Raw genomic sequence first — 16,073 nt, 5'->3', positions numbered from 1 at the left:
AGTAGAGAAAAATCTATTGAGAATAAACAATCATTATTACATAGGCTGCAATATTTATAGAGATACACATATTAGTAAAACCACATGGGTGTGTGTGCGTAAATTATGCATATGTGTGTGGGTGTGTGTATGTGTATGTTTTATTACTTAATTGTTAATCTAATAAAACTAAAACTATTATACTATAAATTTATTCCCTATTATTAACATAAATTAGTATCAACTTTGTACTCAACTATTTGATTATGGTTAGCATTTTTTCTGTTTCCTCATAGTTGAGGTCCAGTAGCCACAGTGCAACCATCTACCGTCGTCAAAGTGTTGACCTTATTATACAAGGAATCCCAAAAAAAAAAATGTGTGCGTGTACTAGGTGTACACACGTAAGAAGTGAAACTTCTTTATGACCTTATTTTTCGAAAAATGATCTACTATATGCAACTTTACAGAAATTCGTTAAATAAAGTTAAATTAGATAAAGTGTAACAAAAGGCTTTTATTATCATAGACATGAACACAAATACAATTAATTCATTTTACCTTATTACTACTAAGATTATTACAGAATTTCATTAAATGTAATAGAATTATTAGTATTACTATCATTGTTATCGTTATTATATATTTTTGTTTCTAATGGCTTCGAATCTCTTCGGATCAACCGTGGTAGGGACAAGAAAAAGATGGCGCGTAACCGAAAAATGTGACAAATGTGTGTAAATTTTTTTTCCAACGCCTATAAAGAAGGTTGACTTCAAAAAGCAACATGGCGCGTAACCTGTTACAAAATTTCTCCCATACGTCGATAAAGAAGTTTCACTTCAAAAGATGGCGCGTAACGGAAAAATGTGACGCGTAACGAAAAAATGTTACACTAAATTTTTTTCCAACCCCGATAAAGAAGTTTCACTTCAAAAAGAATCTCTTCTGAAATGAAATCTTTCCGTTCAGGGAATGCAAGAGCCTCTTGGAGCGACTTCAGTTGACTCGCGATGAGCCGGCCCTCATCGACGCCGCAGACGCCCACGTCCCGCACTTCACGGACAAGTGTTTGGGGGCTCTGCCACCGGCCGAGAAGCAGGCCGCGTTGGCCGCCGCCCAACCGGACCTCGTGTGGCTCGTGGAGAGGACGCACCCCGTGTGGACATGTGGTGTGTATCGGTCTTGTAAATGAGGATTTTTTTTTTAATATATTCAAAGTACAAATCATGATATAATATATTAGGTTGATGATACATTGAACAAAAAGGGTGCGTGTACTTATGTACGCGCGTAAGAAGTTATACTTCTTTGGCATTATTAAAAATAGTTTTTGATTGCATGCAAATAATTAATTACAATTAAATAATCAAAGACTGGAAAAGGAGTCATTATAGTCTATAAAGTTCAGTTTACGTTTGAAAAATTAAATAAATAAATATTTATTATTATTCTCTTACATTAAGTGTAACATAAATTCTATTATTATATGTCCAATGCCGTAGCATCTTCCGTGGGCAACTTCATTCTGTTAATTTTGTGTCACGGTGCGCGCGCATCGTTAAATTTCACTCTCATCAATTTTTCATAACGCGCCTAAAGAAGTATAACTTCAAAAACAAGTGACGCTACAATATTTTAGGTCTGGGCCTCAGTTTTCTGTATCTGTTTCATGATTGTAAAGATAATAATAGGCAAGTAGGTGATCAGCCTCCGGTGACACACGTCATCGACTTTTTGGGTCTAGGACATGTCGGTTTCCTCACGATGTTTTCCTTCACCGTTCGAGCAAATGTTAAATGCGCACATAGAAAGATAGTCCATTGGTGCACAGCCGGGTCTCGAACGTACGACCGCAAGGACGGGAGTAGCACGCTCACGCCACTTGGCCAACACTGATGTTGCACGTTGACATTAAGTTGAATGTAATATTACGATGAAATAGCAGAATAATGGTTATTTAACACCATTTCAGTTTAGTCATTAGTGACTGTTTAAAAGTTCAAATTAAACTTTCATAATTTTAAGAACGTCAGTACGCATCAGTACTTATGATGTCTTACGATTTTTGATAAATTAATAAAAAAAATGTGGTTATTCATTTGACAACAATAATATAATGTATTAGATTTGGGAACACTTTTAAGTTAAAAATACCTGTGTCAGGGCTCCCAACTCTCATTTAATAATTGATGTTTTATTTTACTGTGAAGATTTTTGAACATTTTAAAGTTCGTTCTGTCTGTTCTGTTAATTAATGGGTTAAAACTAATATAGGTATGTTATCTAAAGCTGGCGGCTTCAACACATTTACACTTTGTGCTTGTGAAGTGTCTGTGAATAAGCGCGAGACGTGATGCCAAAATGAAATACAATCACAAATACATCATGAAAAGACTGTCCGTCTCTCTCTCGCTCGGTCAAGCTTATGTGTATAAAAGAGACAGTTATTGTCTCTCTCGCGCTCGGTCAAGCTTATGAGTATAAAAGAGACAGTTATTGTTTTTCTTTTGCTACTGTTTATGTTGATCTTTACTGTACATGTTGATCTTTTTTCAAACATTACCAGGGCAATCTCGTGAAATGGTGCCCAATGTTTTTAATTATTTTAAGCATCTTAATAAAAACAGTTTAATGAAAAAATGTTATATTTAATTTGACATCAGATGCGACTGGGGTTTCTAAGAGGAGTATTGAAAGAATAGTTAGTGAAGTAAAAGTGAAGTGTGTTGAGCTAGATGGAGCTTATGTCGAAAAATGAAAAATTATTTACACGAACTACTCTTTCACGTTCTTGGTCTGGCTTAGAACTTTTGGATCCACCCTCGTATGCACCTAATATTTATATGTATTTGACACATTTTTATTTATTTACAACCCACCCAACCTTACTAAAACCAGAGTGGACTAAAATGTATAGCATGGCAAAAAAAATCATATTTTGAAACATACTGTATGTGAAATTGCATTAGTGAGAGTACTGTGAACCCGCCAGCTTTCGATAACCGACCTATACTTGGGTACAGTAAAACGTTACGGCGCGTTAAACGTAATACTTGAACACTCCCTAATGCGTGATGTTGAAGTTATTTAAATTTTCCAAGAGTTTTTGATTATGTGTATGTGACAGGTCTTCAGCATGATGAGACATCATCAAAGAACAGTTGGAGCGGCAGTTCTACCAATGGAGCTGATCCTTGGGAGGTAATTTATTAATTATTAATTGTAAACTAATAACTAATGTACTTTTAACCAGTCTGTGATTTAAAACCGGTAACATATTTGTTTATTTACATCATAATTTAAACCTGGTTAAATCGCAATCCTCAGTAAGTCGAAAAACATTCCCATTCCCTTCCACTGAACTAATACACGGTATTTCGAATTATTTAGACTTTGTAACTCGAACAAAATGTTGTTTCCCTACGAAGTATTCAGTACATATTTATCTCGAATTTAAAAAAGGAGACTCCATAAGTCGTAGTTAGTAAAATATAATGACGTTTTACTTATATATTTTATTGCTATTATTTTGCAATATCCCGAAATAATAGCAATAAAATTCAAAATTAATGTTCGAGTTCAATCGAAAATATATAAATACATAAAAATACACTTAGAAATCGCGTCTCTGTAAGTCGAAACTTCATCAGTTAAATCATACGTATCTCGAAGTTCTTGTTAAGTCGAAAACTCGTTAACTCGTTAACTCGAATTTAATTTAATTTCCCTTAACATCCGAGTTATAACTCTCTATAGAGAGTCCACTGTATACACTAAAAAAATATATACGTTAGCCCATACGCTTCATTAACAAGTCATTTTCCAGAAATTTAACCTTGGTGATAGTACTGTACGATAACTAGCAATTCAATTGATTGGACACATATTGTGCGCAGGTAGTGCTGTACGGACTGCTGGAAAAGAACCGAGTTCCAGCCAAATGCCCTACGACCGTCCTTCAAGCTTGGCCCATTCTTCATGCCAGGATTCATGCGCTCTATACGATTATCGAGCCGGCGTAAGTGTTTTCCATCTGACTATATTACAGTGTAAACTCCTCCACCTCCACTCCTCTATGTATTTAACGAGAACCCCCTAAAGCGTCGAAATCACTCGGTTTTGATTGGTTTAGGTTGTCTTCCATACAATGATACACTTTACATAGCATCACCCTGAATAACGACAACAATTAAACACTAAAAAGTACTTTTTAAGTTGCCAAAATTAGTTAAAACCGCGGAGCTGTGTGGGTTGTTTTGTCGCTTTTGTCGAGAAATAATCTCGACTGTCGCTACTCGTCATATGTAGCGAACTTTCCTAGAAATTTTCCGGTAACGCACTTGCAAGCCTTCTGGCATTGTGAGTGTCCATGAGTGGCGGTATCACTTAACATCAGGTGAGCCTCTTGCCCGTTTGCCTCCTATTAAATAAAAAAAAAATCCGTTGTTTTTACAAATTGCGCAGTCTTGCATGTGATTTATCACGAAGATGCCTCTATATCGCAAGATAGTTAAATAAGTAAAAAATACAACCTATACTCTGATTTTTAATTCCGTAGAATTCTGACAGGTATCATTTTCGACATGTCAGGGATGGCATACCTTTTTGGCCGGGCACATTTTTCAATTTCAATACGAGTCTGAACATCTGAGTCTATACATAGATTTTATTGTTAGTTAATGTACCCATTTTATCAAGTGCGTTGCTACACTTTGAAAGTGTTTTAACGGCGAGTGGTAATTACGTTCCTTTTCATCACAAACAGTAAAAAACGCAGAAGTAAAGATTACATTTTTTCAAAGGTTTACTAAACTTGGAATTAGTAGGCAGTGATGCCAGCTAAAGAATAAAATAAAGTAATTAAAGTTAATTCGATATTTTATTCGTGACATTGAAATATTTTTATTAGGTCATTTGAGTAAGTAAATATATAGATTTACCTTTTTGTAGGTAAAACATAAAAAATACGTAGCATTTTTTTATTGCCCTCAAATAAGTCAAATTTGTCCCTTTTTCGGTGCACCACTTATGAAATGTCAGAATTCTACGGAATTAAAAATCTTAGTATAACTACTGGTACACTACAAAAATAACAGACAACGCAATGGCTTTCTAATACAAATTGTTTTTATGTAATTACTAACACTAGTCTGAAATAAACTCTATTTTTCTCATACAGATTTTTCTTTCCATTTAACGGCAACTCTTTGTAACGTCAAAATAGGCATAGTCCCTTGAGTGTCGTTATATTGAGTTTACACTGTATTTCAACAGATATGCGTTTTATGAATCTAAAAGAAAATTAAATTTGTCATAGACCTGTCAACGACAACCGGGCGTCGCTCTTGTCTCGTTCGCCGGCTTTGCCGCGGAAGCCTGAGAAAGAAAGAGACGGCTATATGCAAGTATGGAAGTATTACCTCACTATGGCGTACCTCGTGGTACCGGCAGTCCCGAGTCCGGTCGTCCGCTGCGCAAGTCCAGATCTAAGCCTCAGGTACGTGTCCCAAGTGTGATGTATTATATTTTTTATTCACTCTCTAAAATACATATTTAATTACCTAATTAAAAAACCTTGAACAGTTTTTGTGACGATGGGATAGCGTTACGAAATAGGCAAATAATTTTTTTATTAGCACTAAGTATATTTGGCAGTATTTTGAGTAGCGGAATAGTTTTTGCCATTTAATAATTTATTACCTAGGTGTATCGGGAATGTTTAGTAGTAAATCCTTAGATCTACTTTCACTTAATATATCTATTAATACAATTTTTGAAATCTAATCCAATAAACAATAACACCTAGCATGTTTCCTTATACACTGTATAAGAACACTGTTTGCAAGAGTACACAATCTTAAATGTTAACAACCTCATTACTTATTTAATCCTTATTTTTAAACAATCTTCAAATCGTACGGACAGGACGTTTTCGTCATCCGTTTATAAAGTATTTTTTGTATCACGGAGAACATGTCATATTTAATATATAACCGATTTGATATGGATAAAGAACAAGATGGCCAAGATGAAGACGGCATATTAGATACTGGTCGTGATGTGTGTAACCCTTGTAGCACGGAGGGTGAACCATGGCTCGGCCCTCACCTGACCTCATCGAACGAGAGCCTCAACGCGCCAGTCGGTTTCTTCACGCTGCCGTTGAGCTATGCGCGCGCGCACAGGCACCACAAGCGAACGAGGTGGCCAAACGATATCGTGCACGGCATTATTCATTCTTGCGATTCCATCTTTTTAAACTGTTACTCCGCATACAAGATATAGTTTTGACCATTAAATGACGCGGTACGATATATTTCTTCTAACAAAGTGGGATGGAATCGCGTGTCATTCAAATGTGAAGTCATTGTTATCCATTCACATATAGACGGTGCACAGCTATGTCATCAATGGCCTTCTGACTTCTATACTTTCAAAAAACCTATTACGTGTTATATGTTTGGAAATGGAATTATGTGAACCCTATCTTCTGATTTTTGAATCGAAAGATTTATTAATTGAAAGAGATGTTAACTATAGTTCGATGAACTATTGCCGTAATGAGATCTTTCGATTTTAAAACATGGTTTTGTCTGATTTATCTAAGCCTGTTTGTGAATGTTTTAAGCACGCACACATTTCTATACATGTAGTTAATTTTAGCGTAGATTAGTACGAAACAAAAAAACACTACGATTTATTTTGTTTAAATTATATACTTACAATACTTATCACTAATTCTGTGTGATTACGTATTTTATAAACGTTGGTAATGCGTTACTTAATGACGTCAGGGTCAAGCAATAAGAAAGTGATTATATGTTACACTTCTTAGGGCCGTTCAAGTATTACGTAAGCACTTTAGGGGGAGGGGGTTTGGTCTTTGATACTCTTATTTAGTGATTACATCAACAGTACGTTTATGTACATTGCTGACAAAAGGAAGGGTGGGGGGATGAATTGCAGTAAATCTGCTCACGTGATACTTGAACGGCCCCTTAGAGACTGCAGAAATTGATTACTAAATTGAGAGTAGCGAAATATAGAACACACACACACAAAGCTAACATCAAACAATATAAGAGACCATAAAGGTTGGATTCAAGCCTAACATTCATACCGTAACTTCTCGATGTCTTCACATTTTAACATACAATCTTGAAACACCTGAACAAATGTAGTAGTAGTAAATGGACTTAGAATGTCTTCGCTTCTTGTATAGCTCGGCTAATAAAACCCATACAGGTGAATTGGAATAATAATTTACATTACCGTCAAATTTCTCTTAAGTCATACGTTCTAGTGAGTGTGTAATGTTTAAGCGGGAAGTGAGTCTCTTTGGTGTCCAAGGTCATCGGTTTCGTCTGATGGTAGACTCAGTTTTTCTAAATGCATGCGGCTATGATACGAATCTATCATAATTGTGATTATTTGATCGATTCTACGAGCCCTGATGCAAAATAGTTCGTCTAGTATGGAAAGTAGATATTGGTAAAATAATTAAGAGCGTTTAATAAAAAGTAAACCACAATTTGAGGTACATTTTAAAGTTTATTTTAACATAACTGAAATTCTTTCATGACTTTACATAACATTAAAAATAAAAAAATATTCTAAAAAGCAACGCAAAAGTATTGTCACTCACGCAAAATAGTTCGTCTACCACTTAGTTGTGTCGCCTTTGCTCTCGATGACACCTTTAATGCGAAGAGGCATGGTTGCATCAAACGCTGCACACTCCTCAGCTGCAATTGACTTCCAGACAGCCAAGAGTTTAAGTTGCTCTTCTATCTTGATGGATTTTTAGGGAGAACTTTCATTTTCCACCATAGGGTTTCGATCGGTGACAAGTCCGGGCCATTCGATTGTAGGGATGCTTTTCGCCAGTAGCCGCGTCTTTGTTGTCCTTGCAATATGGCAGAAAGCACCATGCTTTTGAATAATGAAGGAATATTGATGCTTAAGTGACTGAATAGAGGACAGTAAATTCTGTTCCAAAAGGTTTTGATATCTTTCAGCATTGATAGAACCATCGACAAAATGCATACCACCAACACCTTGAGCAGACATGCAGCCCCATATCATAAGAGACGCCGGAAACTTCACTTTGAGTTTGAGACAATCAGTATGAAATACCTTATTTTTGTTCCGAATCACTTTTTTCCTTTCATCGCCGACTATCACTTAAAATTTAGACTCGTAATCCAAATTATTCTATTCCACTGATCGAAAGCCCAATTTAAATGATCACCAGCACACTTCAACCTCTTTTTCTTCTGTATAGCAGTCAACAGTGGTTTCTCCTTAGCGGTGTAAAATCCGTAACCCATTATTTTTAGGACTCTTCTGCAAGTATCAACTGAGATGTCTTTGTGAATCATGTCCTTCCATTGCACCGTGAGTTCTCCAGCTCGAGCACGACGATTATTTTTGATAATTTTCTTCAGGATTCTGTTTTCTACTGCACTTGTGATGCGTGGTCGACCAGTTTTCTCCAAACAAGAAGTCGTTCTATTCTTTTTATAGTGCTGAATGATAGATTGGACTGTAGACCTGGAAAGTATCAAGTCTTTAGATATTTGGTAACATGATTTGACAATATCGACCCCACAAACCATTCGCTTTCGAAGCTCTTCCGCACGGGTTTGCCACGACTCATTGTTATTTGAAAACTAATTAAAAAAACTGAAATTTTCAGAATTTATACTGTCTCAAATGACACAGAATTACTTTTACAAATTTAAATTATGCAACATAATTGTTCAAAGAAGGAATAATCTTATTTAAACTCACCGATCGACGAACTCTTTTGCTTTTGCGATTAACAATTACACGAACTATTTTGCTTATAACTTCTTCGAATTTAAAACAGGATATGTATAAATTTAAAAAGCTAAAAAATTATTGGTTCATAATTAAAAAATGGCATAAGTAACGCGACATGTCATAGTAGAACAGCTTAATATTTTATATAGATAAACAAAAATAATGAAGTTAGGAAAAATCTCACAGAGAAAATTGCACACTAGACGAATTATTTTGCATCGGGGCTCGTATATTAGGATACCCATGATATTAATAACATGAAAAAGTTGTTTTCAGGCTTTGTTTGTTTAACAATTTGTTGCTTGTTGGAAAGGTAGTGGTAGATGTTTTACACCACCTTCATAAAATCATACATTGGCGCCGATGTTCTATAGTTAGTTGGTTGTTTTATGTTTTGTTTGGTGTTTCGGTTGTTTCTGCTAACTGAACTAAAAAGATACCGTTACTATAAGCGTCCAATATTGGTGACATAATGCAGCTTATCTTTTGTTCCGCAAAAGCGGGACGGTTTTCCTCATCAATAAACATGTGCTTGACAAATGAATAACCACTAATAGTAGCGATGTCGATACAAGTTACGCAACTAGAATTTATTTGTAAAATGTTTAATGTAATAACCAAGATAAGGTCCAGGTGTAGAAGTGTTTTTGCAATAATGTTGTGACGTATGACAGTTCGTCTCCGGATTCCCTGAGCGAGCGGAGTGGTGCTGAGACACGTGCAGCGGCGGTTCCGAGCTCACTTCACAAATTGGCCGTGCCGCTCGCACGCTGCGAGGTGGCTGAAGTCAGAGACGCGGCTGTCGATGCTTGTGGACACATCAATCCTGATGCACTGAAGTGAGTAGAATTTCACATTTTCATAAGACACTAGCAAACTCGGCGAACTCCGTTTCGCCACCAGATGACTTCGTTTTATGTAACATTTCGTTTGGTGATCCCGCTTTTCTGTTGAATTTTTTCCTGAATTTTCTTTGCTATAAACCTCACGGAGCCCGAGACCTTTCCAACGAATGCAAAACCGTGGAAATCGGTTCGTGCGTTCTGAAGTTATAGCGTCAGGAAGGAAAACCCGACTTATTTTTATATAGTAGATAAGGTTATGCAATACAAATTTATTGTCACTTTTCAATCCCGTTAATAGAACATTCACTAAATATACGATACATTTTACTTATATCCCTTTTAGAAATTATTTTATTGCGTTGATTACGAGATATCACTTTTTTTCATTGTTTTAGGGATCTCTTTGAGGAACTCGTACCGTTGCTACGCGAGGCAGTCGACCGTAAGCAAGAAAATATGCGTCGGCGCAGAAGACGCGACGCTTTGAGACTTCATCTCAACAAGATGCTACTCATCATTGCCCAGAGGAAAACATTTGCGATCAGGTAAATCTTATTAAATTCTTCATTGCTATGTTATACCAGCCCAAGCATACACGCACGGTCGTAGTGGTAAAATTTGTATTGCGTCATGATATTCTTGACTGTTTTTTTTCTTTTTTAGAAACTTTCAATTTTGTCTGGTTATCCATATCACAGGTTCTTACCTAGCTTGGAAACCAGTCTCCCAATACCTTAATTGTAATCGTACTGTTGTTTCAAATGTTATATGAGAGAAAATAAATAATTGTTATTGTTGTTATTATATAAGTGGACTTAGATCAAATTTAAAAGAAAACATAACATAAAATGGTCCACAAACAGTCGGGCAGTTTATTTAAATAATATATAATACTAGTGGACCCGACAGACGTTGTCCTGCATGATATTTCAAGCGATTAGTAAAGCAAAGTATGAAAGTACCGACTGCAGCGCCATCTGGCGGGCTGATTTGTGAATCTAAACCATTCCCAGATCCCCTTGAACACACACAAAAAATTTCATCAAAATCGGTCCAGTCGTTTGAGAGAAGTTCAGTGACATACACACTCACAGAAGAATTATACAGTAGAACCTCGATAACGTAAACCTCGATAACATAAAAACCTCTGTTACTTCAAAAAATACTATGTTCCCTTCCCATCAGAGCCCAAAACCTCTATAACTTAAAATACGCAACCTCTATAACGTAAATAAATAATCTCTGTATAGGCCCTCAGTAACTAAAAGAAATGTTTCCACAACCTCTATAACATAAAATTGTTTGTGAATGAGTCATTTTATAAGAGTGTCAAAACAAATGGTTTCGGTATTTATTGCTTGCACGTGTTTACTAATGTATTGTTAACGTAAACAATACATTACCTATTGTTTGCTTTATCTAAATTCTTCAAAGCTTTGCGGCGGTTAGCTTTGTGACAACGACTTACTTGCATCATAAGTTAATGTGTTAATGTATTCTCCTCTCTATTTGTCATTGAAAATCAAATCGATTTAGAAACAGTGAATTTTTTAAAACAAAAGAAAATCACAGATTTTTTTAAGTAGACTAAACCTTTAGTTGTTGTTTTATTTTTATGTAATGTAAGTAATGTGAATAAATATGATTACATATTTAATTTTCCATCCTTCTGATGCATTCAAGTAAAAATGGGAGGAAGGGTACATAGAAACATGTACATACCTCTATATTAACCTTTACCTGACATAGAACCTTGATAACTTAAAACCTCTATAACATAAAATATTTTGTGTTTCCCTTGGACTTTATCTTATCGAGGTTCTACTGTATATATAAAGATTTCCCCCGACAACGACACAGTACGTATGACGTGCAGAGTAGAATCATCTATTCTTTAATTTTGTAGCCCTTTCGCGCTAGAAGGCGGAGGTCTACACCCCGCCCTAACCGAATATTTAGAAGGAGTGCGTCAGAGCCTCGAAGTGGAGGCCGAAAAAGATGCACCAGCTGCGAGAGAACAGAGGCTGACCTTCGCTGAATTCGTCACTGAACTTATCAAGAGCTTTCCACGTAAGTTATCCAGTACAACTGTTCTATATCTAATAACTAAAGCACTTCTAAATTAATATGGAAATCTATATTACCCCCATAATAACTTCAAAACAACATATAGTTAAACTAGCAGACTTGGCCAAGCTTAGCTGTGGCTAAAGTTTTTGTTATATTACATAGTAGTAATCTATTCAAGGGAAACGGTAGGAGAACTTATGTGAAACGTTGGTACATTCAACACAGCACCATCTGTTAGAATTGTGTCAAATAATTTGCAATAAAATAATATTACGGGTATAAATGAAGATGTAAGCTATCCTATCTTTTAAGTTAGTTCAAACTGCACACGGTATGCAAATTTGATTGAAATCGGTTTAGTAGTCCATAGCGGACAAACAACGTGACACGTAATTTATATATATTAAGATTTGTTTATACGTGTATCTTAAATCCTATGAATTACTTTTTACAATATTATATAATGTATTAACAAAGGATTAAAAAAACTGATTCTATTCTGTCGTTGTTATTGTCTATAATCGGCGGGAGTTTATCACTTAACTTCAGGTGTATGCCCTTTGTTAGGTTAGTCTCAGTTGGTTGGCTATATAGGTTGCCTAGAGCTCCGAATATCTAATCTCTCTGAAGATCAAATAGGATTTGCGACCTAAAACGTGTACTGATATTCGAAATGTTTGGTTCAGTGGAGATGTATAGTACGTTGGTGAAACGCGAGTTATGCAAGTCACTCTTTTCGCTGTTTGCTGGTTGGTGTGGACCACTCGTGAAGCATCTTGGGACGTTGGTGCCGCAACCGGCCACGCCTGAAGTCGATGAGAGATTAAATCGAGCTGCACTTAAAGTACGTATTTTTTAATATTTAGATTAAAGTTATTAAAACGTCACCATGTTCTAGAGCTAGAAGACCGGCAGTAGCTCTAGACAGAAGATGAGTAGATGCTTCCAATGGGAAGTCACTCCACATGACATCACCACAGAAAAAATTTGCTCATAGCCTTGGGGCTGATTGCAAATAAACGCAGAAGAAAAAAAAAAAAAAAGATTAAAGTTATAATCCCATAAGCCACTATAATTCCGTAATAATTATAATATTTATAATAAAACTAGCTGCCCCCGCGAACTTCGTTTCTCCTTATTGTGATTTACTTAGCCTACCTTTTTCTCTATATAAACCTCAGAGTTCAAGTCATAAGATTTTAATTAACAAAAATAAAAAATAAGGGTTGGTGATAGAGGGGTGAAAATTTAGGCATTTAGAATTCTAAGACTCACTTCTTTATCCGTAACAACTTCTTCTATCGCTGTCGAAATCGATGCGCTGAGCACGTTATGACATGTTTTGTTTTTCAACATTTTGTAAATCCTAAGATTTACCAACGGAATACCAATGGTGGTAAGAGTTCGAATCGCAAACCTTTTGGGACATTTATCATAAGGAATTGGTAGATCGTAGGTTTTACTGGAATATCTTAGGATTTACTGCAGTTCGAGCTTTTATCGATCTTTCAAAATGGATACTTAAACTACTCAACGCCACCATATATTTTTTCCATTCGCCCTACAAGAAACGATGACGAAACATGGATAGAAACAATGTACTTTTTCTTCTGTCGGGCCATATACTTATGCATTAGCAGAAAAATATTGATGTCTAATGGTTTAGCTTCTAGTTGTCGTAACATTACCCGGTATGAAAGAGGTAGAAAGTTCTTAACCAGGATTGGTATAGATTTTAGGTCTATTCCCGGTAAATTAGGAGCGTTCTAGATAGCCTGATGGTTAACAGTATGGAACGCTTTGCTGTAATCTGTGAACGCTATATAGAGTGGCTGATTAAATTAACTGTACTAAATCTTGATCAAAACACTGCTAGTTCTCTAGGTTGTGAATTGTCAAAGAGTAATGTAATTTTCTCTATTTGATTTCGCTCATTGTGATGATACTTCGTCTGTTGATATTACCCAGTTGAACAATTGAGTTATTTAATATCTAATAAATTCCTGTCCAATCCGGGGAAATAGTGAATATCTAATAAATTCGTGTCCAGTCCAGGGGAATAGATTTCATTATCGATGGCACAGACGTCTTGAGTGAATAAACAGTCCGAAATGCATCCTTATATTCAATAACTGAAACTTATCATTGCTTGTAAAGGAGAAGTAAATTTGTAAAATGTGTACGTAAACAGTTTTGAACTATGGTTTTTCTAAATTTAAGAAACCCTTCTCATAAAAATTTCGTAATTTAATTAAACAGGAAGTTAACACAACTGTTAGTTATTAAAAAGTTTCCTCATTGTAGGCAATGAGTGCACTAGTGTGTTGCGGCCCTTGCTTCGCTCCGACTGCACTGGCTGAAGATGGGACTTTATATCCGTGGCTCAGTGAAATGCTTTCGTCAACTAATGATAAGGTAAGTTTATTCTATAAAAAAAAATTTTTGAGGCATTTATTCAAAGTCAAAGTCAAATCATTTATTTCAATTAGACCATCTAAAATGGCACTTTTGAACGTCAAAAAAAATATATAAAGAAGATTCTAGTTGCCCCTTCCAAAAGTTAGTTTCGTGTGGAGAAGAATGGGCAAGAAACTCCACACTTACTCTTTTAAAATAGGTTTACAATATTTTGTTACATTTGTTAAATAATTATATGTGAAGACAATGTACTCTTAGAATAAACTACTATACTAAAAAAGTTAGTATACATGTTCCTCACAAATTTACAAATATTAAACCGATGAGTTGCATTATGTTTTACCCTGTTCTTTAAGCGTTGTAACGCTAGGATAAAACGTGCTCACAACGTAGCACGTCTATTTAATGATTTCTGTTAATAACAATACTGTTTGAGAAGTTAATTTTTTTTCAATACAGTATTAACTCTCTACAACGTAAAATGTTACATTTGTTTGGTTTAACACAAAACCCATACTCATGTATTCATATAATATAACGCAAAAGCCATTCTCTATAACGACGAAATGTTTTCATATTAATTAGACATCAACAACGTACTTAAGTGTATTTTTTTTATAATCAGCTTACAAACTAACTTTTGAGGTGCCGAAATTTCTAAGAATGACACCCGAGGTCATCAACAGCCGTCTCGCCTTTGTTATTGTTAATTACATTGCATGTAGGAAATTTTGGTCTCATTTACTAAACGCACCATCGTCACCTATCGTGTATTATCAGTCGTAAACAAACTTTGAAACTGTCAAGATGGCCAGTAAACAAAATAATTTGCCTATTGATAGTATTATATATATTATAACAAACAAAAATGCTCGGTCTCTTGAAACTCGTTATAAAGAGTTAACATTGTAGTTTGTTGATATAATAATATGAAACAATATGATTTGCAAAAAAAACCAGTAGAGATTAGAAAATACAATATTTCGATGTATGCTTTTTTTATTAGATATATGAACTGGCGCGTGAAACAATAGTCCTTCTATTGGAATGTAACCCTGACATTGGGCCCTTATTGGACTGGACTGTAGACAAATGCTTCACCGGAGCTCCTAGAGTGGCTGACGGATGCTTCATGGCACTCGCTACCATCTTCAGTGCAAGGTAATTTCTTTCTAATCATACATTTATTTAGCTTTTCACAGCTCTGTTATCTTCATATAGCGAGACCGGACATCATCAAAAACAAATTTAAAGTCAAAATCATTTATTCATTACGTAGGTAACACAATGTACACTTATGAACGCTTCTAATTTTAATCTCAAAGGGCGTAGAACGGAAGAGAAGAACTGGCAATAAACTCAAAAGACAGTTGTGACACGGATTCTATAATATTTAGGTTAATATCGTCGTCGCCTGAGAAACCGGAGATTACAGATTTTTGTTTAATAGTCCCCATAATTGAAACTTGTTGTTCAAGAATGTCATTGGTGGCAGACGAGGTCCTTCATGTTTCTGAGGGTATAATTATCATTATTAATAACGTCTGCCATGTGTGCTGATCATATATAAATTTTGCTCGCCAGCTCCCTAACTATTAATTATGTATTATTACTTCCATTAATTTGTAAATACGTAGGAAGAATACAACTTAGACGTCACAAAAGCGGCGTGGGCGCTAGGTGTTACATAATCTCTTTGAATTTTGAACGATGCTGCTCAATTTGTATAAACAAGAATTAGAGCTTGTTTATTCTATCTTGGCCAGCATCCTTGCGAGGGCTAATATTGTTTTACCGAGAATCTCGGCAAGAGGATCCTTTGTTATATTATATATTTATAAGAAAATTGTAGCCGATTACATCGATTACTGTTCTAAGAAATTATTGATTGCATTTTAGGCTTACGTACTGGTTTCGATATTGCTCTTTTTA

The 16,073-nt window shown here is 35.5% G+C and overlaps 1 protein-coding gene across 6 annotated transcripts in view; it reads left to right on the top strand.

Moving 5' to 3' along the window:
- The window catches only part of LOC125062682 (protein furry), a 101,494-nt gene that overhangs the window by 12,917 nt on the left and 72,504 nt on the right, over positions 1-16,073 (top strand). For 4 of the 6 annotated variants that reach the window (XM_047668755.1, XM_047668753.1, XM_047668752.1 and 1 more), the window contains 11 exons: positions 952-1,151; positions 3,110-3,183; positions 3,879-4,000; positions 5,300-5,479; positions 6,060-6,185; positions 9,483-9,647; positions 10,049-10,198; positions 11,560-11,723; positions 12,410-12,567; positions 14,028-14,138; positions 15,148-15,302. In XM_047668755.1, the coding sequence (XP_047524711.1) occupies positions 952-1,151; positions 3,110-3,183; positions 3,879-4,000; positions 5,300-5,479; positions 6,060-6,185; positions 9,483-9,647; positions 10,049-10,198; positions 11,560-11,723; positions 12,410-12,567; positions 14,028-14,138; positions 15,148-15,302 (1,605 nt within the window). The remainder of the gene's footprint in view (positions 1-951; positions 1,152-3,109; positions 3,184-3,878; positions 4,001-5,299; positions 5,480-6,059; positions 6,186-9,482; positions 9,648-10,048; positions 10,199-11,559; positions 11,724-12,409; positions 12,568-14,027; positions 14,139-15,147; positions 15,303-16,073) is intronic. The other 2 variants (XM_047668757.1, XM_047668756.1) reach the window with 1 other exon arrangement.

This window comes from Pieris napi, chromosome Z (assembly GCF_905475465.1).
Source record: "Pieris napi chromosome Z, ilPieNapi1.2, whole genome shotgun sequence".
Taxonomy (NCBI): Eukaryota; Metazoa; Arthropoda; class Insecta; order Lepidoptera; family Pieridae; genus Pieris; species Pieris napi.
The sequence above is the reverse complement of the archived record's forward strand: the minus strand, read 5'-3'. Positions and strand labels throughout refer to the sequence as shown.